At 43.6% G+C, this 25,076-nt stretch overlaps 1 protein-coding gene across 1 annotated transcript; it reads right to left on the bottom strand.

The window, feature by feature from the left end:
- Window positions 1–238: 238 nt before the first annotated feature.
- On the bottom strand, window positions 239–17,364 carry n4bp1 (nedd4 binding protein 1). Its single transcript, XM_068731954.1, is given in 13 exon segments — window positions 239–2,308; window positions 2,310–2,646; window positions 2,795–2,896; window positions 3,691–3,798; window positions 4,480–4,576; window positions 4,956–5,086; window positions 8,494–8,729; window positions 9,319–9,654; window positions 9,972–10,335; window positions 11,084–11,619; window positions 13,432–13,605; window positions 13,768–13,995; window positions 16,857–17,364. Coding segments are annotated over 13 exon segments (3,129 nt in total). The 5' UTR covers window positions 17,169–17,364; the 3' UTR covers window positions 239–2,140.
- Window positions 17,365–25,076: the final 7,712 nt, after the last annotated feature.

Below are 25,076 nucleotides of genomic sequence, written 5' to 3' on the forward strand. Positions count from 1 at the left end.
GGCGGGAGCGCTCCTCAAAGTCCTTGAGTCCCTAAAGGGGGACATTAGGATTTGGTCAGTCTTTTAATAAAACTCTTTGAAAGAAAGCACATGAGCGCCTTACCCAAAATGTCACAAGATTTCTTTTGAATGGGTGATTGTTAACTTTTTGTTGCCTCTGAAAAACGAATTGAAGGAACAAACATTTTAAACCCGGTAGATGTGAACAAACACAAAACTACACTCACAAAAAAAAGTGTTATGGGGACTGCCGTATTTATTTCCTTTTTTCCACATACATAAAACCATATGTGCACCGTAGCCAAAAATGCTTGTATTTACAAAAAAGAAAAATCGATATACACAAACGAATTATGATACAACAAAAACAGAAAATCCTTCAGTAATCCTTACAACAACATAGCAAGTACAAACAAAACTTACTTTTAGACACCTTGTAAAATTGTTGTGCAGAGATTCTTTTTTTCCTTACAAGGAGATAAAATGTGTGTATATTACAAAACTCAGATGCACATCAAATATGCAAGCTGCGGCCCGCATTCTCTGGGTGTACAAGGGTAAAAAAAAACACCACAGGATCTCCGACGATTCATCGATGAGACCTCGTTTTAGTCACTACACCATCACTTACCTTCAGTGCATTCAATTTAGCTATTAAACACTAATTACAAATGTAACATGAAAATATCGGTCGTCTTTGTGAGATTTTTTCCTTCTGGCGAGCAAACGTATGGTGTGTGATTTCAAAATAAAAGTGGATTCTTTAACTCAATCAATAAAGGATAAATCCAAACTCTTGTAGTGTGGTGGACTTACAAACGGAGAACGCTGATGTAGAACTAGTGAACACAGGTTTAAAGTGTTTCTAACTGGAACAACTGACACATTCAACCAAATGTCTAATCGGAGCAGCAAATTCAGTTTCAGCACCCGAGTTCTCCCGCAGCTTTTCAGAGATCAAGTAGAACAAGTCTCCGGGGATGGAGGACATGGGGGTGGGGGTTATGTCATAGCGCTGCCACTCAAACACGCCAGAATATTGAGCCAAATAATGATATTCTATGGTAAAGCATCCTCACTGGTACTAAATGATCCAACACAAGATGTATGACTAAAGAAGAACGATGCTTTTTTTTTTTTTTTATCAGTTAGTTATTGTTTTGACATTTGGTAAAGAATTGGTGACGTATGAAAGCATCACTTGAGGAGTGAAGGCCAGGATGTTTCAAAGGGACAGAGACGGGCAGTGCTGCTTTAATATGAGGAGGGGATTACTAAGTGAGAATGATTAAGCCTGTAGTTAAACATTATGTAAAATACATACAGTGAACTAAATCAGAAAAAAATGACGACACATTGTCATAACTGCCCATCTATATAGCTTACAAATACCTAGAGGTGTGTCTAATATCCAGATATGACTTTTGGGGATTTCTGTCCAACATGAACTGTCACTAATAGTGATCTTATGATGCTAAAGCTAGTGATCTCATCTTGCTTCCTAGAAGTACACCGCCCAAAAAAAAGTAGTGCTGTCGATGAATGAATGCTGAAACTGCTCACTGACATGAACTAATATGTTGAAAACGTAAGAATATGCAAAACCTGTCTATGTCCCGATTTGTATCCACAAAAAGCTCAGCGCTCGTGTATTCAGAGACGCGTTGGAGTCTGACGGTAAACAAGGAGAGGAAACCCGTCAAGTACTGAGCTCGAGTCACTGTCACAGTGTGACCAGTTCACTGTAGTTGGTCCAAAACATTTCCTCCCAGTGATGGTCCCACATTCAAGGAACCTCCGGACTGTTGTCAAGGTTCTGCAATGATTTATGATCATCGGAACCAAAAAGACTTGTATGGCAATGCGTTAACATTTTGGCTCCGTAGACACCAGTGTTGTTCACCTTAATCAATCTGAGAGCAAAGAGGAGGGCGAGAAAAATACCAGTCAAAAAAAAAAGACTTTTTGCCATTAGCAGCTCGTTCTGTCTTTGTGGAAACTATGATAAAATCAAAAACTTCACATGACCTCCAGGCTGGAAGAAGCGGTGAAATAAATTAATTTTATGCCGACACGTATATTCTTGCATTTGTGTTCATATGTACTGCGTGTGTCTGCTGATTGTCCTTGAGCCAGATATTTATCCCAGCAGCAGCCCAGACAGGGCGTTCAGGTCTCTCATGTACGGGTTGTCGCTGAGGATGCGGTCGATCCGCTGCTTCTGGTCGGGGAAGATGTCGTACAGCTTCCTCTTCAGCTCCGACGTCTCCCCCGGCGACCGCTGGGGAGGGGGTGAGGGCGACGGGGAATGGGGGGTGGCGGGGCGGGTGCCATTCGGGGGGACCGGAGTGGGGCCCGTGCACAGTGGAGGGGTAGGGGGTCAGGGAGGCGGGGGGCCGAGGCGTGGAGGAGGGGGGCTGAGGCGTGGAGGCGGGGGGTCGAGGAGCGGAGGTGGGGGGCCGAGGCGTGGAAGCGGGGGGCCGAGGAGCAGAGGCGGGGGGTCGAGGAGCGGAGGTGGGGGGCCGAGGAGTGGAGTGGAGGGCCTGGACGTAAAGCGGCTGCTGCTGCTGCTGCTGTTCCTGCTGCTGCTGGGAGGACGGCCGGAAGTCCGGGGGTCTCAGAGGGGGAGGGGTGACTGGAGCCATCCTGACAGCGAGGAATAGAGAGACGGGTGAGAAAGGTGCAACACGGCCACAACAATAATTCAACATTCATTAGCTCATCACAACTCATAACAATCAATAAAAAGGATCGATGTCGCAGGTTCCCTCTCGGCTCTATCCCTGAGACACACCTGTTGTCTCTACGCAGGAAGATGTCCAGATGAGGTCCGTTTTTCCCCAGAGGGTCATCGGGGATCATGAAGTGGTCCTCCACAAAAGTAAACTGAAGCAACCTATCAGGGGAAAAGGAAAGAAATATGACCGTTACACAAAGTTTCACAAATGTGATTCTATTGTCGTCCAATTTCTAAAATGTCTAAACTAATACAGACGTTGGCCTTAGAGGGTAAGAGCACAGAAGCCTTTGCTTCCTCTGAACTCCTTAGTGCAAAGTCAGAGCGGGTTTTAATGTGGACGTTTACTTGTTTGAATTTGCGTTCCTGCCGTTGCAAGAAATAACACAAAGTTTTCTGATAGTCAAAAATGAATCGAAACAGAAGAATAACTCCAAGTCTATTAGACATATTTCACATTATCCAACCCGGCTTCACAAACACAGGTCTAACTAATCCGCCTGAGCTAGTCAGACTAGTCTAACCAGCAATTAACCTGAGACAGCAGCGTCACAGAGAACACGGCTTAAAGCAGTAGAGCGTTTTAAACCAGTTGTCCTACCAATATCCAATTCTCATGTTTTTTTTAAAATGTTAAATCAAAATGAAACTACAAACAAATTATGGTTAATTTAAACGTTTTGTATTTCATATGAACTCAAACAAAAACCCATCTACGCAGCATTAGGTGTACATATCAACACTTCTCCGTCTTGTTCCTCACGTGAACGTCAATTTGCTCTTTGGGTTCCGTTTGTTCTTCCTTTAAGAGAATGGTAGTAAATGTGGCAGTAAATAGTAAACTACGCCCGTAACATTTGTAAGCCAGCTGGCGGTGCGCCTCGCTGGACTTTCCAGTATCACAGGAGGTGAATGACTGACGGGGCTGCTGTGTATGCGTAGCACACAATCACCTCTCTTGAATGATCTTGCGCCAGGTGTCCGAGGTGTCGACAAAGTCCCTCAGGTTGTCATTGGTTACGATGATCCCGTCTGTTTTTTCTGCGAGGTGGAGCAGGAACCTAAGACAGAGAGAGAGTGTGTGTGAGTGTGTGTGTGTGTGTGTGTGTATGTGTGTGTGTGTGTGTGTGTGTGTGTGTGTGTGTGTAGATTAGACATCCTGGATTTTCCCTTCGCTCAAAGGTCAGAAGCTCGTTCACGGCTCGGCCGCTGCAGCACACAAGAGGTGAATCCACCGGTAGAGGATTGCTGAGTCGGGATGACTTTCTATTTAATCTTTACAAACCCTGAACACAAATGAGCTATTATATCTGGGAGAAGATATACATTTGCTGATCACTTTTAAGGTCCTGAGAGCTTTCAAAACTCACAATCAGGGTTCAACTACACCACTTTTGGACTGGTGAATCTGTTGAATCTGTCCTCCAGTTATTAAGCTTACTCATCTCTATCATGAAAATACAGCATGACTGTAGTTAGTGATGGGTGGGGTGAGAGTAAGGGACACAGTGTTAAGATACTTGCTTAGCAAGAGATGCGTTCATAATGGAACAGAAAGATAGCTGAGCGGTTCAATCCCAGAGTCTGGAGAAGCGACTGAATCTCCTGCGTCTACATGTCGCTGTCTGGATGTAGAGCATTCAAGACTGGTGGACTCTCTCCTCTAAGAAGTCGGATTTAATCAAAGGTTTAAGAAAAGTGTGTGTGTGTAGGAGTGTGTGTGTGTAGGTGTGTGTGTGTACCTGTCATCATGTGAGGATATCCTCTGGCCACACACCTCTCTGGAGGGAGTGAACGAGAGCAGTCTCAGGTCTTCTAGCTGGTTTAGAAAATGTTGCTCTGTAATAAGATAACAATAATTCTATTAATATTACAGAATAATAAAAATGGGAAAGGAAGAAAACGCACACACAATTTGTTTAGAAGGGTTTGAACCTTCAAGTGTCTAATGTAATGTAAAATTGTCTAGTTTCTATCACCACGAGGTCTGAAATGAATATGTATGAAATGATATTATTACATTTCCACATTTAACAGGATACGGTATCATGTAGAAGAATGCGTTAGGACAGTTTGAGTGTCTAAAAAACACTTAAAAACCTCCTTAAAGCTCAAAGTCAGCACTTCATTAAACCTGCTAATCACGGTTTCATTAGAGCCCAAACAATGAGAAGCACTTCACTCTTCTACCACTCGAGGACAGTATGAACATGTGTACCTGTTGTGAAGCGGTCTCTTTTCTGACGCCACTGGGGGACAAAGACGGTGATCTCCCTGTGACCCAGCCTCCAGAAGGTCTCCACAGCCAGCGCTATCCCTCGACAGGAGAAGAAGCGATGAAGGCCGTGCCTGGAGAGGTGCGGAGGAAGAGGAGAGGGACACCGTGAGACGGAGGAACAGATGAGGTATCGGACCATGACCGATGACTGAGCCACATTCAAAAAACGCTTTCTTTGTCAACGCCAGTGTAAACATTCGGTGTTTCCGCTATCAGAAACACTCGGAAGTCTTGAGCCAACATCTCTGGCCTTATATCACAAAAAAAAGAAGAAAAAAAGGATTTAAATTAAAATGAAATGCGGGCGAAAGGGAGCACTGGTGTCACATTGGCAGATAGAGTTGAGGTGTCAGAATTGTAAGTGTCCATCCCTACACACCACATCCTCACAAGTCGATGATGTTCTAATGAGGAGTTCACACCACGAGCGACAAAGCTAGGCCAAGCGTGACTCAGCTACGCTGTCGCCGAGTCACTGCTGAAGTATTGTTTAAGCGCCTGCAGTTGTGTGTAAAAGCTACGGGCATCGTTGAATCAGAATAAGGAAGAAAAACATGAAGAAAGTAAGGAAGTGCTGCAAATATCAGGTCTTATTGATGCGTAAAATACGTGATATATTTAACATATTAGCAGGTCAGCGCTGACTGTCAAACTGGTTTCAATGGTCTCCGCTGCAACAGAGATAATGGCAGTTGTTTTAGTTGTACTCAATGCAAAAAAAGCATCCACACACACACACACACACACACACACACACATACGCACACTGCACGTCAACGGCAACAATCTGGGTCAGCTGATGGTGTGAGATGCAGTGTGTGTGTGTGTTTAGGTCTGTATGCGCACGTCAGACAGTTGTAATACAACAAATGGGTCGCTAGGACAGAAAACCGCAAAACATCACAAACAACAAACACCAACAGAGATGAGAAACTCCCTGAGAGCAGGAAGCTGCTGCTGCTGCTGCAGCAAGCCACAGATTCAAAACACTAGTGACGTCCTCTGCAAAGATTTATTTTCAAATGTTTTTAAAGAGAGAGATATATAAAAATATACACGTTATTCTTTATCTGATGGTCTCAGGTGTGTGTGTGTGTGTGTGTGTGTGTGTGTTAAAGGACAGACTGCCTCATTACGACGACTTATAACCCTTCCATCTTTCTGACAGTGATAATCATTCAACCTATTGGGGAAAATCTACATGTAAACAGAACCGTGCATTAAATCGGACTCGACCCTGAGCTGGATGTGCCTACCGGTAAGAAGTCCCGAGTCTGAAAAGCCAAACTAGTGCTGGAGGAGCATTTGGCGAAACTGACGTTCTGAGAGAAGTGATTACAAAACTGTTCCGATAGGTCAAACTGAGCCTTATGAATGGAGCTTCTGTTCACCCATTTCTTGTTTTTGTTTTTCCTTGTCATGTGTATTTCTGTCAGTTATGTCACTACTGGCAACTTCCCCTTGCTCTGGGTTACTAACTTGATCAGCAATCTGGCCTCATGTGAGCTGTGGTGAAGCAGAGACGCACAGCAACCGCTCTGTGTGGCTGCTTGTGACACACAACGTATTCAGCAGGTCTCCAGCAAAGTGACGTAGGCCCGACAGTCCTCGCACAAACAGTGATGCAAAAACACAAACACCGATGTATTTTCCACTCACTGTGCATGTAAGTGATTACAAACTTATTTTTGTGGGACATCGCATTACGAGCGCAGACATACAAACACAAGGTAGAGAGCGCACACACACACACACACACACACACACACACACACACACACACACACACACACACACACACACACACACACACACACACACACACACACACACACACACACACACACACACACACACACACACAGTTGTCTTGGGTGGTTTAACAGGCTACCAGACGTATAGCCGTGTCTCTGTCTTCGCATTACCTAATAAAAACAATAATGACAGCATCTCATCCCTTATGACAGATGTCACATCAAAGGTTTCTGTTCAGGCGGTCTTCTGGAGAGGAGGGAGGGAGGAGGGAACGAGGAGGGAGGGAGGAGGGAACGAGGAGGGAGGGAGGAGGGAACGAGGAGGGAGGGAGGGAGGGAACGAGAGTGACACAGAACCGAACCTAACAAGAAGCGGTCGCAAAACCGAGAAGTCAAGACGAAGTCACCCGGTGTTAAAAAGACTGTGATGACACATCAGCAGAGTGGGTAAAAAAAAACAACAAAAAAAGACAGGCTGCACTCAACCCTTCCTTTGTTACACAATTTCTGGATAATACAGACAGATTTTTACTAGAAAAGGCCTTTCTTCCCAAAAACACCCCGTAATACTCCCCCCCCCCACGCCCACTCATCAAATCATATTGATACAACTGCTTTCGCTCTGCCGGACTCACTCACTCACTCACTCACTCACTCACACACACAGGTGATGAGTAACAACATAGTGTGAATCCGTGGGCTAAGTTTTGGTGCACCCACACAATAAGGGTTGTAGCTGCGGCCTAACAGGTGGCTCATTTAGACTGAGAATATCACTGAGAGAGTGTGTGTGTGTGTGTGTGTGTGTGTAACCTTAAATGATGATGATGCCGATGTTGATGGGAAGGGTGATGCTTCATGTGTAAAAGGAAAAAACGTGGTGCGCATACTACAGGTGTGACAACTACAGGTTGTCATCTATGACAACCATACCAGTAAAATGTGTTGTTAAGCATGCTGGTTCTGATCCTGCTTCATGAACAGCTGTTCCAACATTGTACAACTATTTCATATCCACGTCACACAGTAATGAAGTGCAAATATGTGAGAACATTATAAAGAAATAAAGCTAGAGACCCTCTGTAGAGGGTGTGTCTGCAACGACCACTGCTGTATTGTGTCACTGTTGTGTCACTGTTAAGGAGGTGATCTGGTTCAAAATGATCTTTTCATTTTGACTTTACTTTAAGAATGTATGGCTTCAAGAAGGGAAAGTCTTAACGTACCAGAAGTGACACCAATATTCTCTGAGCTGGACTAATATCACGAGCACGGCACACATGCGCTTCAACAACAACAAAATCCCCCCCGACCAAAAGCCACAAGGCTGTCAGAACGACACTAGCGTCACCACAAGAGCGACAGGAGCCCGAGCTCAGGAACCAGAGCGATTTGAACAGATCGTGCTCCAGGATGACGGAGCGCTTTGCTCCCTCTGAGAAGGGAAACGTCATCTGCATGTTTGCTTGGAAATAAAAACTGGATGCTTTGTTTGTTAGTTGCTGAATCTGATGTGTATCTGAAGGATTTCTTTGGTTGAACACTTATTTCTGCATATTAGAATCCACGGTGATTTTTTTTTCTTCTGCCACACGAAAGTTTCTAATCTGCATGCAGCTTCCACGTCACACTAAAAAATGTCCTTCTCATATATCAGTGTAGCCTGCTTTATGCCAGTGCAGTGCTTCTGGGCTCATATTAGCTTGTGTGTGGTGCACACTCACGCCATAGCCACGTTGCTGCCGTCTATGATGATGTGCCTGAGCTCCGGACGTCCCGGCTCATTCGGCAACTTCAGAGCGTAGGGAGTCCGCAGCGACTGGTTGAAACGAGCGAAACCGGTCACCGGGGGCGCGGGGGGGTCGTTCGCTGGAGGGGTCCTGGCTCCGACCCCGTGGAACCCCATGTGGCCGATGGTCTGATAGGGAGAGGCCGAGGGCCGGGGGATGGGCAGAGCCGACTGAGCAGGAAAACAGAAAAAAAATGCCATGTAAAATAACAGAAAGACGAGGTATCAAGGTTGGACAAACATTTTTTCAAGGCATTTTTGTCCCTCTTTGTATAAGACAATTAAATATAAATATTGTCTTATTTCGTTTCACGATTTATCAGTTTCATCCAGAAGTAAAACTGCTTCTTTAAACATCTAGTCTATAAGCAGAAATGATTCATCAGTAGGAATGTAAGCTGACTAACGGGAAGTTATCTGACGACTGTTTCGTCAACTTCCCTGACTTTCCCAGCCAATATATCGTGGATCCCCTTTAGACACACTCTAAAGACATATACAAATACTCTTATACTGATACTAAAATTGTGCGGTTAATGTTAAGTGAGTTTGCTTGTTTTCACATCACACTCAATTTAAATTAAACTAAATTATTGGATCATGATTGGCTTCCAAACAAGTTGTTATTTTAGAACTCATCTTGATCTCAAATTGACATTTGAAGGAGAGAAACTCTGCACATATATCACTCTCAAACAACCAAGAGAAGCAACGAAAAAGCCAAAACACAGTCATGAGTGGACTTGAAGGTAATACCTACACTGGGGGTCGGTGTTAAGGAGGTGGTGGTGGCCGTGAACCACTGAGGCACGCTGCGCAGCGCCGTCACAGTCTCAACTTTCACTGCTCCCCCCAACGTCTGAGTCCCGCCCCTCGACAGGTAGTCCCTCTGCGAGGCGCTGCCGCCTCCCCGCGCCAAGTAGTCTGTTCTGGATCCGGACTGGGTGTCCAGGTGTGGCACCGTCATCATCCGGGACGTCCGACTATCCGCTGTTCTGCTATTCATGAGGATGACGTCGTCGTCGTCGTCAATGGTAATAACCTCGTAGTTTCCTGCGCCTCCTTGAGCACTAGAGCTCCTCTTGATGGTGATGGCCTGAAATGAGATCGGAAAAGGTTTGTTTTTTGTTAATTTAGGAAAGGGGGGGGGAGGGGGGGGGTCTGGCATCGTATAGTTCCTAGAGCATCCTGGGACATGTAGGCAGGTACAGCAAAAGAAATCAGCTTTCAGCGCAGGAGAGAAGATACGATGATGACAAGGCGGCTTTGAAGAAAACATCAGAATGCGTTTAGATATTTCACAGCTGAGAGCAGGTACTGAGGTGAAGAACTTTGTGTTATATTAGCTGAACTGTATCATGAAAAGAAGAACAATCTTTTAATTTTTTTTTTTTTTTTTTTAAAGGGTGTTACCTGCTGAGTGCTGGTCTCACTGCCGCTGCACTGCCTCCGGTGCCCCAGACCATTGCTACTGCCTCCATGCTGGTTGGGCTTAATGTTCTCTTTAGACCGGCCCTGGTCCACCAACGCTCTGCTCAGCTCGCGCTCCTTCTCTCGGAACCGAGAGACCAGAGAGGAGGAGGAGGCGGAGGAGGATGAGGAGGGAGCGTCTGGAGGGCGCACAGAGTTCACTCGTCTTTCTTTTTCCCCTCCGTTTGAGCCCTCTTCACAACGTTTGGTTTCCTCAACGATCTTCTCCAGAACGAGGAAGGTGTCTTCCGTCTGTCCCGTCTCCTTGACGACGCGCTCCACCACTTCCTGCTGGTAACCCATGGTTCTGAAGAAAATGAGTTTCAACGTTGTTTTAATTTACAGAGAGAGAGGTGTTGAGGACGGGTTTAACATTTGTAATTCTCACATGCACACTGAAAGAGATATATGGTAGCTGTTGTCGTTCTTGTCCATACTGGCTACAGTCCTTATTTTGTATAAAGTGTGCTCTAAAATTCAACCAATGCCAACATGAAGTGTCAGGAAGAACTTCCCAAAGCTATAGCCTTGTTTTTGTCACCATCTGTCACTGCTGCTCAGCAGGGAAATACAGCTGATTTTCTAACTCAGTCCCCTGAAGCCTCATTTTAGCCTCATCTGAACATTAGAATGCATTTTTGCACAGAAATTGGACTGTGGATTTTGAGCCCCACCTTACATTGAAATCCCATTACGACGGTACATAGGCTATGCTTCATGACCAGTATGGACAGGAGGAACAATTACAGCAACAGTTCAGTCTTTCCATGCACATATGGGATTATGAGCACGGTTTTAATACAGACATAAAATATGAAAACCTTGAAACACACCGTTATCTAGACGATAGCTTATCTAGACGATAGCTTATCTAGACGATAGCTTATCTAGACGATAGCTTATCTAGAACCCCGTATAGACCGACACAAAACCACAAATAAAAAACCCCCATGTTATACATGACTACAACTACATATCCGGTTAACAAGTAATTCCCTTAACAGGCTGTAATGTTTAGTTCCTTTGCAAACATCTCAAACTATAACAACCTTTACCTGAAGAAATTGACCAGGCAGCGGAGGTTGGTTTCTGGGCTTACTGCCTCCCCGTCATCTGAGACTCCTTCACTTGAGCCCAACATGAGCGCACCGGCTACCGTGTTTGCTTTTCCTGAGGAGGAGGAGGAGGAGGAGGAGGAGAGGGAGGATGAAGCCGAGGGCGTTTTGGATCTGCCACCGCCCCCCCGGCCCTCCCTGTCTCTCTGTCGCTCCCTCTCTCTCGCCCTCTCCGGCGACTCGTCCCTCCGCTCCAGGGAGTACTGTCTCTTCGTGTCGCGATTCTCGCTCTCAGAGGAGCGCCGCTTGTGCGAGGGCCGAGTGCCGTTGAGCAGGACGGCCTCGGGACCCGAGCCCATCGCTCCTGCTGCTGCTGCTGCTTTGCCACCTCCGCCGACAGATGCCGCGCCGCTCCCTTTCTCCTCAAAGCTGGTGCCGAGTATGCGGTTGGAGAGCTCCGTCACGGGGGTGCTGCTCTGCGAGCGGTCCTGGTCGAGCTCCGCCATGCTGGGATGCAGCGTCTGGTTGAGCTGAATCTGGGAGAGGGAACACAGCATCGCATCACCGTGGTTAAGAAGGACAGAACAAAGTTCCCCTCAAACACTCGATTGATATCGTGCATCCCTTTCTATCCCATCCTAACCCTGAGCAGCAGGAATACTCAACGTTCTCATTGGACAAGCGAGTTTAGGTTCAAACATGGATAGAGCGATGTCAAGCTGTCAAAGAAACACGTCTCGAGCTTGGTTTCGTCTCAGAAATGTTTAGTTTTTGGAGATGCACGTCCTGTAGAACAGGAACAGTAACAACCTGCCTTACTTTGATTAATATAAAAAGGGATTAACGCCTCGCGGTTGTCGCCTCCACCGACCGGTCATGTCCGTCCAAAATGTCTTCACTTCATCATTTTATCCCCGTAGACATTTGTGTAAAATTGACATAATAGAATATCAAGTCTTGAGTTATGGCTAAAGATGTGTTTTGTGAGGCGCACTGTTTAGAATACTATTCCACATCTGTTGTAAGTCGATGTTGATCTTGATGCTTGAGGACTTTCTTTGTGTTTTTGTCAGTTTCACAGGTAATTTCCGCTGCTGTGAAAAAAAATATTATTTTGGTTTGAATGTGCCGCAGGAGAGCATCAGCGCTCAGGTTATCCTGACCATGTGCTTCCGAAATCCAACCAAGCGGCACCAGCTTCTCAAGGTCAGATCCAGATGTTAGTTAACCTACAACAAATGCATCCCGACCGACAAAGAATCCAGCGTGTCTGTTGCGAGAGTTGCAAATGTCAACTCAGTTGGAGACTCTGGAAAATGCCTACAGGCCTCGCAAAAGATTGCATCTTTTTCCTCTCCGGAAGAAGATGCAATCTTTTGAGCCACTTGAACGGATCATCCCACCGTCTGGAAGAGCAACAGAGTTTCTCCCGAGAAGACAGCCCTGCAGATGCTGGAGGAGTAAATAGGTGCTGGAGGTGAAGTCGGGCTTGCGCAAGTTGTTGTGGCCGTCGATGTCAAACCGGCAGTTCTTTCTCCTGCTAGTTTAGCTTCTTTTAACTAATCAAATTCTCACTTGTTTGGGGTTTTTAGCATTTCTTGCACATCCGACCAGGAGTTCTTTCAATAATACCTTGCTATGAGTATTTACTTTGACATGTTGATTATCTAACTTAGCAGCGAACACACTTTTCATTTCATTGCCATATCTGAATATTGACGAAATTAGACTGTATCGGCAAATAAACTGGTGACCTCTCCTGCAAGAGCAGGAAGTAAATTCGCTTCAGTCGGGGTGAGATAGGCACGTCGTTATCATCTTGATTTGATGTATTTGAGTGAAATGAAACCAATGGAATCCTTGCACCGTAGCTGCAAAGTTACAATCACACTCACTCCAACAACCCACAATCTGTAGATTTTCGACTGAGCTGTGGCAGAACGTCACACAGTGCCCAAGGGTTTAACAAATACAGTAGATGAATTTTACTGTGCGTTTCAATACCCACTACCACACTATTAGTATGCCAGAAAAAAGATTTTGTATGTCCCAAAACATAGTATGTCAAATGCCAAATGCCAAAAATACCAGGATATCCTACTACATCCGGTCACATCTTGCAGTATGCAAGCGGATAGACGAGCAACAGCAGCAGTATGTACTTAGTCAAGGCAGCTGAAGTATGAACTATAAGATTTTAAAAAAGTATACAATTTGGAAATCAGCCACTGTTTTCTAAAGTTTCTACAGTTATCCAAAGACACTCTAGGGCTTTTCAGCTAGACACAGTGGTTATTGCTGTACTGTAATAAATCCTAATTAAAAAAAAAAAAAAGGTAAACACTGACCAGGGAGGATGTGTTTGTGGAAGTGGGGCTATGAGCCAGTCCCAGTAACTCTTCCTTGAGGGCACTGGGCAGCAGAAGGAGCTCCATAGTGTACTTGTCATCCCTTTCCTCCACAAAGGACTTGAACGCTCGCTTCACTGTGGGCTCTCTGTCACTCGGCAGACTTCGCTTTTCCTGGATACAGCACAAACACAGATTTGAAATGGGACTAGGAAAGTTGCTGTAAAGCCTTCTGCAACTACATGAACAGTCCTCTGTGCACTTAAAAGAAATGTCCATCCCACAACTGGACTAAGCTAGTGTATAGTAAAAGCACAGATCATTAGAAACCCCTACCTGGAATAGTGCTACAAATTGCTGAACTCTGCTCTGGGCCATCACTACGGGTTCAGCCCGGCCCATCAACCGCAGGCGGCCCGGCTCAGGCACCACGACTTCAGCACTTGTGTCGCGTATGAGCCTTTCCAGGAAGAGGCCCCGGGCCCCAGCAAAAATACAGTGCATGTCCACCGGGTACCTCTCTTCTTTCTGTAGTTCTGGGTCACAGAGTCCTCGAACATATTCCTGCATGACAAGGAGAGGAAAATGCTGTGATTATATATGTTTGCTTTTTGCAACTCCACAAACTCACTCACTCACTCACACACTCACACACTCACACACAAAAAGAACAAACAGAAGCCAAACACGGCTCCTACGATACAAGAATTTTAATGGCACATCCTAAAAATCTATCTGGGATTTCAGCAAAATTCAGAATAAAGCAAATGAAATATATACATTCATTTTACAGGATTAGTGTACAAATTGCTTGTACGTGCTCTCTCTCTGTTCATGAGCACACACACACACAAACGCCCACGCGACTCGCTGCAGAGCAGAGGAGCTGACGCGCTGAAACGAAACACCTGTCATTGATTCAGGGAATCTCCTGGCTGTGGGAAATGTCCGGGTGAATCAGCCGCAGGTGGGTGCGGTTACTTCCTTACAGATACTGCGTCACATGTCTTTAGCAATAACGTGTAAAAATAACAAACAAACTCAATACTGAGAATGGATGTAAAATGACTCAACAATGACGCAGAATGAAAGGACGTCAGATCTGAAAGAGCAGCAGCTCATGAGTATTTGGGTGTGGCTTTTGAAATCAAACGACCAATGAAATGAGTCTGGATTCTAAAGGCGGTACGGCCCCCGACAATAACCACCAAATGGGCTACTGTAGCTGAAATACAACTATTAATAGAAATATGGTTTTTAGTTTAGTTGACATTTTTGGAAGCAAAAGTCAGTGTTAAAGTCAGATTTTTAAGAGTACTGCAGTATTTATTATTGTATGTATGCCATCGTATTTTACCTTATAGCTTTCTGTACAACTGTCACCATTTATTCAAAATGATATTAAACAGCAGCACACAGACAGGCGTCTGCCCGTTACAAGCAGAGTGCTAAAGGAATGGTAAAAAAGCTTGATATTTGTCTATTGACAGAGAGTGTTCTAGAGGGACGGTGGATAAGTGGTGGCCGTCCTTCAATCAGAGGGTCGGCGGTTCGATCCCCGGCTGTGGCTCCACTAGTCGCATGTCATTGTGTCTTTGAGCAAGACACTTAACCCCAAAATTGCTCCCGTAGCTGCGCCTACGGTATGATAGAATCTGAATTGTAAGTCGCTTTGGAAAAAAAAGCGTCTGCTAAATGACTGTAATGTAATGTAATGTAGTAAAACACACAACACACCAAGGAAACAGGATGAAAGAAGCTCCGGTAACAGAATTCTGTTCAGACATTTGACGGCTATGGAGGGGAAACAGAGCGGCTGTATTTGGAGATTTGCCTCAAGGAAGCAACATTCAAGGAATCAACATTCAAGGGATCAACATTCAAGGAATCAGCATTCAAGGAATCAGCATTCAAGGAATCAACATTCAAGTTCAAATTCAAACCGTTAAACCAAAGTGACTAATTGTACAGAAACTCTCCCTCTGTTTAGTCGAAGAAGCAACGAAAAAAAACACTATAAAGCAATTCATGACATATTCAAGAATAAAAAGCAAATACTTGGCTGCCAGCCATTGATTCATCTACAATTAAACTGAACACCTGCTTCTAAAATTCAAGCAGGTGGCTTTTTGTCGCCAGTGCTGTGAGAAGCACCTTCAAAACTGTGGCAAATTACTAAAAGAGAAAGTAACAAACGGGACTATTTTCAATCACGCGCAAGTGGTTTTTCTCGTGGCTCACGTGAGATGCAAACTGGTGAAACTACATTCCAAGAAAGGTTGTCATGGGAATAATGAAAGTGATTCCCCAACTAGAGGAAGCACCACTTTAGTATGGTTAGGCAGGAAGCCATTTACGACTGCCGTGTCATTCTTATCATGACTTGAACAGACTGACAGCAAAGTGACCATTTCCACAGCACATTCTCGGTTGACTGGCAGAGCTTGTAAACAGCTGGTTCTGTGGGGAGCAACTTGCGCACTAACAGAGACCCATGACACAAGATGCAGAAGTGTGACAGATGCATGGGAAATCACACAGGGATAAAGAAATGCCACAGGTGCTGACAGCTGTTTTTGCATATGCAAGTGTAGTGTATGATCTCTAAATGCGGTGCAGGCCCAGGTGCCTTTCTAAAACGTACTGTTGTTGTGAAGCTCACTTTGGTGTCCGTTGATGCGATTCAACTGAGAAAGAAAATCATACAATATGTTGTAATGTCTGCGCACATCTCCCCAAAATGGTAAATAAACGGTGCGTGTAACAAACCGCAAGACGTCTGAACGCGAACAACAACAAACAAATGTGAACAGAAACATTTTTAAACTGAAATGACGTATTTATGTCTAAGGGTGCGACTCATGACGTCATTTGGTGGCGTCTTTGCTAACTGATGGCCAGTGACGATACAAAATCAAAATGTCATGACATCTTTGACACCACAATGTCAAAAGTGAGGTTTTACATTGGGAGCGTTATGACTACTGTCGCTTTCAGTGAATAGCTGATCTAAACAAGCGGTGGTTGATATTATGTCAAGAACACACCGTTTGTACTGCAGAAGTGGTGGCTCAACTGTATCTCGTTGCAACAACAACAACAACAACCTGTATAGACCAGCAAAACCCAATCAAAACGGAAGATATATCTTCGCCATACCTAGTCTGAATACGACATCATCTCCCAGCTCTGGCGTTATAACAGTTAACATTCTGGTGAGATGTGTGACTAAAAAGCCGACAGGTGCCAATCAAGGAACACTGATACACCTGTTCATGAGCCACAAACAGGCAGACATTGAGCGGTACTGCCAGTGTGGTGGTTATTTGGTCTTATGTTTGAATAAAATACAACCAAACAACAACAACAATAACTCCGTGTCACAGTGGGCTGTTGGCTCATCGATCGGTTTAGTAGGACCTCACCTTTGCCTTTGACACGTCGTCTCTGTTCCCTCGGAGCTGCAGCCATATCTGCCGTGATGTTTTGCTGCCGTGCGGCTGTCCCGTGTGGTCCAACAGACCGATAATGGTGAATGTTACTTTAAAAACCTGCTCCACTCGAGGCTTGGCACACTTCAGCTCATCTTCTTTCTCCTCTAGCACCGTAAACTCGTCCACAGTGGGGCCCTCTAGCTGCTGTCTCCCGGCTGACGCAGGGAGCCTGCTGGCCGGCTGCTCAGCGGACGTTAGCTCGGTGACTCGTCTCATTCCGAGTAGAGGCCGCGTTGTTGACATTCCGCCTCTCAGTCTGACCGTCGCTCCCGACAACGACGTCTCAATATTCAAACCTCTCGGCGCTGTTGGGAGCCTTTGGCGTTTTCATGGTATCTTTTGATGTGTACTCCAGAGCAACGAGGCGACGTTTACAGTGTCTAACGACATGAACACAGAGGTAGAGCTAGCTTAATAACTCGGAAGCCCCGAATGACGTATCCGGAAAGTCCCAGTGATGGCGTCATCAAAACACGACAGTAGTGCTTCTCACGGTACGGCTAAGATGCTTATCTGCAGTTGTACTCCAATTTTTTTTCTGTAAAAGTGCAGAGAAGTCATGTATATTTTCATTTGACGTAAGTAAAAGTACACAATAATACCCTCAAAATATACTAAAAGTACCAAAGTAAAAGTACTCATTTAGCAGAATTGCCCATTTCAGAATAATGTAGACCTATTCTATACTATTGGATTATGATTGTTGATGCATTAAAGTGTACATTAATCTGAATGTGGAAAGTAACTAAAATTATCAAAATGCAGTTGTGTAAAACGAATATAATATTTCCTCTAAATAGTTGAGTAAAAGTATAAAGTAGCAGAAAATAGAGATACTGTAGTAAAGTAGAATACCTCAAATAAGTACAGTACTTGAGTAAATGTAGCCTACATAGTTACTATATATACATTACTAAATTAAAATATCAGAAATAGTATGTGCATGCATTAAAAGTGTATTTGTGGTGTTGATGCTTGTGGAAACATTACCGGTTTTGTCCACAAGGGACGCCAAAATCAATACAAAATTAAATTTCATTGTATTTGCTTCAAGTACTGGACTTAATGGGAAACATTAACTTTACCGGAGACGGCTGAATGTGGACTATAGGTTGAACACAGTCTAGAACTGGGTACATAATGTGACACCATATTACAGATCCTATTTGGCTAACCATGTGGTTATTTTTAAGTCAAATGTATCTATTTTCACTGAGGAATAATGAAGTGCTTCTCGAGGTAATTTCAATAATCCTAAACATAAATCAAGTGTATGGTGAAAGTCTGAATTACTTGACGAAAAGAATAAAACATGTCAATTACTAGAATAAAAAAATGGGATTTTCCACCTTTTGTAAAGTGATATCCATGTGATGGTTTCGAATACTACCAAATCAAAACTGAGAGACAAAACTTGACATGAAATCAGTTTAATAAGCTCATTCACACGTCATTTTTTATGCTAAATTCTGTTAACATTCTTCACAGCTAACAAAGCAAACAAGCAGGCAGCAAACACATTTTTTTGAACATTTACGAGATTGAAACTTGAAACCAAACGATCATATTATATATTTGAACTTTAGTGCTACCAGAATTTGTTACTAATTCTAATTTGGAGAATTGTGGATGTTATGTGTTTCCCCTCATTTATGGAAACTAAATGTATCCAACCTGCATGTTCTCTATGAAAATGAAACACCTCACTCATCTTCTCTTCAGCATGTGTCATTGGCCAAATGTTTTCTGCTATCACTCCTTCATCAGGGTGGTATCTGATGTTATTGGTTTCTTTATGGCCAATCAATTAGTAATCAATTATCAAAATCAGAATCAGAACCGTTTATTGCCAATGTATGTTGCACATACAAGGAATTTCCTGCCAGATGGAAGGGGCACGAACAGTTTATGTGACTTAATCAACACCATCATATGGTACAATTGTTTTTTTAATATATATTTTATAGAATAAAACACTTGAGGAATTTGTAGAAGAAAAAAAAAAAGACTTACTAAAACTTTTTGAGGCCAGGGACCCCTTGCAGCTGAGATCATTTTCCAAGGACGCCCTCATATTCATAACACAGATTAAGCATTATCTTACGGCCACTTGTGCTCATAGATACCATTTGAACTATTTGTATTCCAAAACTTTTCAACCTAAATCCATAAAGTGATAAAAATAAAGACATTTCAATTTGAATCCTATTAACGCCGCTTGTCATTTCAGTCAAAATGCATTTGGAATCAATTCGACAGCATTTATACTTTTCAAGTAATTGATCTTAAAAGCTTTTAGAAAATGAACCGTTGCAAGACTGGCATAGTCCTAATAAATCCATAATTTAAACTTGAAAATAATGAATGTATTGCTCCTTATTCAAATGATAACAGAAGTTTTCATAACAGTGTTACAGAACACGTCACAGTAATTGAGTCTCTTCGTCTAGTCTGGGTCGGCAGACTATCACAGGACTGGACACAAGGAAACCATTCACGCTCACACCGACGAGCAATTTAGAGTCAACAATTAAATCAAGCTGCATGTCTTTGGACTGTAGGAAGCTGGAGAACAACCCACGCTGACTCAGGGAGAACAGCTCTACGCAACAAGGTCGGCCAGCAGGTTCGAAGCGGGAATAAAAGCGTGCAAATGAATCCGTGAGCTGTGGTGACATCATCCATGAGTGCACTGAACTCTCAAGTTACTTACCCTGACTTTAAAGAAAAGGTAGGAGGGTGAGTGAAACCATGCTGTTGCCTGGCTGGGGAGTGCCATCCCACGTGTTTTATTCAGTCAGGTACACAATATCACAAAGGGCTGAACAAAATAAATAAGTTGCTTTGAAAAACCACATCCTCCACTCAGCGCAGTCAGAGTTCATCATCTCCACCACACCTACACTTACAGTAGGCCGCCACTCAGAACGTCTCACCCACCTTGTTCCGCCCTTACCATCGCTCTTGAAACGTTTGGGGCCATGGGAACATTTGACCCTGCTGGCTTGAAATCTAGTATGCACTTTTTTCAGAAGATCCTCACAGATAGAGAATGGAAGGCACTGTATATGTACGTCCAATGCAAGTGTTTCATGATAAAGTCAAGCTTTCACACCTTCATCAGGACCAATGCTCAGGAGTGAGTAAAAAGAGTCAACTTGCTGTTGCCATGCCATTATTCGCTGCAAAGGTCTGGAACATTTGGAGGTAAATGTCCTTGAGGGACTGAACCATTCTGTGACAGTGGTCGTTTAATAATCTTTTGTTTAAAGCTAATTTCATGTCCTCTTACTGACGCATGGGGGGCTGTCATGAAAAATGATCATTCCATGAAGCAGATAATGTTTAGATTAAAATTCCTTATGCTTCTTTTAGTGAAGCCCCCGCCAATGTGAGTAATATACAGACTTCGACTACTGTCAGTATGTACAGTTGTGGTCAAAAGTTTACATACACTTGTAAAGAACATAATGTCATGGCTCTCTTGAGTTTCCCCGTTATTTCTACCACACTGATTTTTCTCTGATAGAGTGATTGGAACAGATACTTTTTTGTCACAAAAAACATTCATGAAGTTTGGTTCTTTCATGACTTTATGGGTTAACAGAAAAAGTGATCAAATCTGCTGGGTCAAAAATATACATACATACATACAGCAGTGCTAATATTTGGTTACATGTCCCTTGGCCATTTTCACTTCAATTAGGCGCTTTTGGTAGCCATCCACAAGCTTCTGGCAAGCTTCTCGTTGAATCTTTGACCAATCTTGACAGAATTGGTGCAGTTCAGTTAAATTTGATGGCTTTCTGACATGGACTTGTTTCTTCAGCATTGTCCACATGTTCTCAATGGGATTTAAGTCAGGACTTTGGGAAGGCCATTCTAAAACCCTAATTCTAGCCTGATTTAGCCATTCCATTACCACTTTTGATGTGTGTTTGGGGTCATTGTCCTGTTCCAACACCCAACTGCGCCCAAGACCCAACCTTCGGGCTGATGATTTTAGGTTATCTTGAAGAATTTGAAGGTAATCCTCCTTCTTCATTATCCCATTTACTCTCTGTAAAGCACCAGTTCCATTGGCAGCAAAACAGCCCCACAGCATAATACTACCACCACCGTGCTTGACGGTAGGCATGGTGTTCTTGGGGTTAAAGGCCTCACCTTTTCTCCTCCAAACATATTGCTGGGCATTGTGGCCAAACGGCTCGATTTTTGTTTCGTCTGACCACAGAACTTTCCTCCAGAAGGTCTTATCTTTGTCCACGTGATCAGCAGCAAACTTCAGTCGAGCCTTAAGGTGCCGCTTTTGGAGCAAGGGCTTCCTTCTTACACGGCAGCCTCTCAGTTCATGGAGATGCAAAACACGCTTGACTGTGGACACTGACACCTGTGTTCCAGCAGCTTCTAATTCTTGGCAGATCTGCTTTTTGGTGGTTCTCGGTTGACCCTTCACCCTCCTGACCAATTTTCTCTCAGCAGCAGGTGATAGCTTGCGTTTTCTTCCTGATCGTGGCAGTGACAAAACAGTGCCATGCACTTTATACTTACAAACAATTGTTTGCACTGTTGCTCTTGGGACCTGCAGCTGCTTTGAAATGGCTCCAAGTGACTTTCCTGACTTGTTCAAGTCAATGATTCGCTTTTTCAGATCCATGCTGAGCTCCTTTGACTTTCCCATTGTAGCGTTTGTGGGCGTTTGTATCCAATGAGCCCTATTTAAATGGCCTCAGAGAAGTCACCAGCTGTAGTCACTCATAATCACTCACAAGAAGTTAAGAGGCCATGCTATGAAGCTCATTTCATTGACACAACTTTCTAAGACACCAAAATTGCTAATTCATTTTGCTGTATGTATATTTTTGACCCAGCAGATTTTGTCACTTTTTCTGTTAACCCATAATAAAGTCATGAAAGAACCAAACTTCATGAATGTTTTTTGTGACAAAGAAGTATCTGTTCCAATCACTCTATCAGAGAAAAATCAGAGTTGTAGAAATAACGGGGAAACTCAAGAGAGCCATGACATTATGTTCTTTACAAGTGTATGTATGCGTCAGTATGTTATTGCACCGGCAGATGGGAAGAATTCCCCCTCTCTGGGTTACACTTTCTACAGGAAGCTACAAAATATGCATCCCTGCTGCTCAGGCCCTGAAAGCAACAGCAACCAGGTGACGGTGAATTGTGACTGAAGCTGTCCGCTTCGTCAGCAGCCACTAGATGGAGCTGCAACCTTCAGAATGCAACTCGATACGGAGCCCTCTTCTAGCCGTGCTCCCTGATGACAGAGAGTAATATCGACTTAAAGATGTTTCAAATCAATATTTTTCATTATTTGAGGTCCAGACGCACCAGCAAAGGAATATTGTCTTTATTAAAGTTCATTGTGATGTATTATGTGGCGAGAGGGGGAGAAAAACCGAGACGGAGGCAATATCCACCGTTGTACCGCGCTGCTTATATAGTTTCACTGTAGTTTTTGGCAGTGCTCCTGTGATGGGTGGTGCTGTCAGTCTACAGAGTTGTTGAAATCCTGCCAGTGGCTTTGTGTAGAAGACATTACACTTATCAGTTACATTTTGTGGACAGGCAGACAAAAGAATGGCAGGAAAGTGTATTAACTCATCATGATTCAAAATGCTAGCATACGGGACAACACAGCAAACATTTACATTAACACAATAAATGTCAAATTCACGTTAAGTTAAGGAAACATTAAGGAGTCTAAACAGAAACGGGGCTTCCATTGAAACAGAGTGAACACCCTCCCATTGCCTCAGTGCTTCACCAGGGGACTCCATACTGCAGTTACAGTGTGTGTGTGTGTGTGTGTGTGTGTGTGTGTGTGTGTGTGTGTGTGTGTGTGTGTGCGAGAACAGCTGTGACTGCCACCTGTGAGGTGAAACTGAGGCTGACCTGCGACACATGCTCCTCTTTAGTTCCACATGACTGTGTGTGTGTGTGTGATAGAGGTGGAGAGACACAGACACACAGAGAGAGAGAGAGAGCGAGAGAGACTCAGGGACGGAGACAGACTACAGTATCTTTGGGACCACTTAGTCCAAATGGCCTCAAAACCCAGCAGAATCCACGCAAGTTGAATTTTGCAGTGATAGCTTGAATATCCAAAGGACGACGCCAGCGGGCGCCTGTTAAGGCAGAATTGGGTCTTAGATCATTGTTAATTAATTAATTACTTGAATTCTGGCTTAAAAATTCATCAGAAAGCAAATGTAGCCCAAGAGAAAGAACATTAAAGAGAGCCCGGAGAAAACAAACATTATTTATTTGTGTATGATTTGAACCTGCGAACAAAACACTTCCAAGTGTTTCAGAAGCAGCCTGCTTCCAGCAGTTTGTTTTGGCGGCAGACACTTTTCCATTGGTGGAAACTGTCCATCGCTTTGCTGACATATAAGGAGCTTCACAAGCATATTGAAAAGCTCATTTATGATTGATGTGGTAACATGATATCTTCTGGCTGTGTTTGCTTTGGCAGAAAAAGCTGCATACACAAACACGCAATGAGGCATAGTGGTCACATTACATTTTGCACACGAATATTTTCTCTGTCTCCTATTTTTACTTGTATTGAAGCTTCACAGGTCAGACTTCCCCTTTGTTTGACTCCTATGTGCTTGTTCGTCCAATAGAAAACGTTTGTCAATGGAGGGCAGAGCACCAAACGTGAGCTTGCATGAGCTGATAGGCATCCTTTGTTTCATTCATGCCTCACAAAATGGCTGGCCATCAGCTAACAAATAACGTCCAGTCATCAGCACAGCTACAGGCATGTTGCAAGGCAGACTTTTTGACATATCACAGCAGAAGTGTTGATAATAAAAACGAATGATGGCTGAATTCCATTTAGCTGCCTCAGAGTTAGAGTCCTGGGCTGCTGGAGAATAGTCCAAAAAATGACGTCCTTGTGACTTTTCCTAACCACTCGTCTCTGTCCTAGATGGAAAATGATGTAGTCAAGGAAAGATGAGAAAGAGAACTCATAAGGACTTCAGAGGATCTGACTGCACTTACACTATGCAATGTCTGATTTAAAAGAAATCAGAATCTCAATTTGTCCACAATGTACAATTGAAAGGCGACAGCAGTGTAGGCAGTCAAATGGTGCACCGCTTTTAATGTTGCTGCAGCAAGGAATTGTGGGACGGCATTATGATCCATCCTATGCCAAAGGACGTAACAAAGGAAGCCTTGGAGCATCTTTTCTTAGCATTTCGAAAATTTGAAATCTCACCCAATTTACTGTAAAGCGCACTACATTTACTATTCGTAAACATGTCCACTGTATTGAGCCCTCAAAACTCACATTTACACTATTTTCTGATAAATATCCAACAACGTAATGTGCTGCATTTTCTGGATGTGTACATTAAGCTACACAGTTTACAGAGAGTGAGTCAACAAGGGGGCTGGTTTGGGACACTTCCCTGTACATGGGTTACTAAGAGCCACTGTTAATGTTATTAATAACACCTGTTCCTTCTATGATAAGTCATAACGCATGCTGGGATTTTTTAAAATTTCTATTTGTAACCTGACTCACTATTACTCAGCTGATACGCTCATGCCAATGCTATTTGCTGCTGCTGCTTCCTCCACCGTGATTCAGGAAGTAGTGTTTGCTACGGAAGCCCTGAGAGGTCAAGTGAAGAAAGTCAAATTCTTGTGATCCGTTTTGGAAGTCTGATCTGAAATAGTTTTCTCGCCTTGTGTTTATGACTTACGAATATGTGAAAAAAGGTTTTATCAGGACAATCTTATATATAATTTAAAAATAATAATTATTATGTTTTCTTTCAGGTGAGTTTTGATTCACATAACACAAAATATATAGTTTTGAATGCATGGCGACATTACAACTCACCTGGACCTTAGTTAGGATTTTTTAGTTGCCTGAACATAACACATGTTTATTTGACATTCACATGATCTTTCCTTAATGATACCATAGTATCAACAACAAGAATTATTACTGCACTGTCATTGAACTCAAACCAGCGTGTTGCAGAATCATCTTATACAGATTCTTGTTTCGCACTCGGGTTGTTCAGCCGTGTGTGGTTGACACTGGAGCTCAGGTCAAATCTGCTCACAAGAAAAAAAAGGAGAAACCGTTTTTCCACAGTT

Source organism: Cebidichthys violaceus, unplaced genomic scaffold, assembly GCF_023349555.1.
Source record: "Cebidichthys violaceus isolate CVI_PGR_0920_01 unplaced genomic scaffold, fCebVio1.0.p SCAF_55, whole genome shotgun sequence".
Taxonomy (NCBI): domain Eukaryota; kingdom Metazoa; phylum Chordata; class Actinopteri; order Perciformes; family Stichaeidae; genus Cebidichthys; species Cebidichthys violaceus.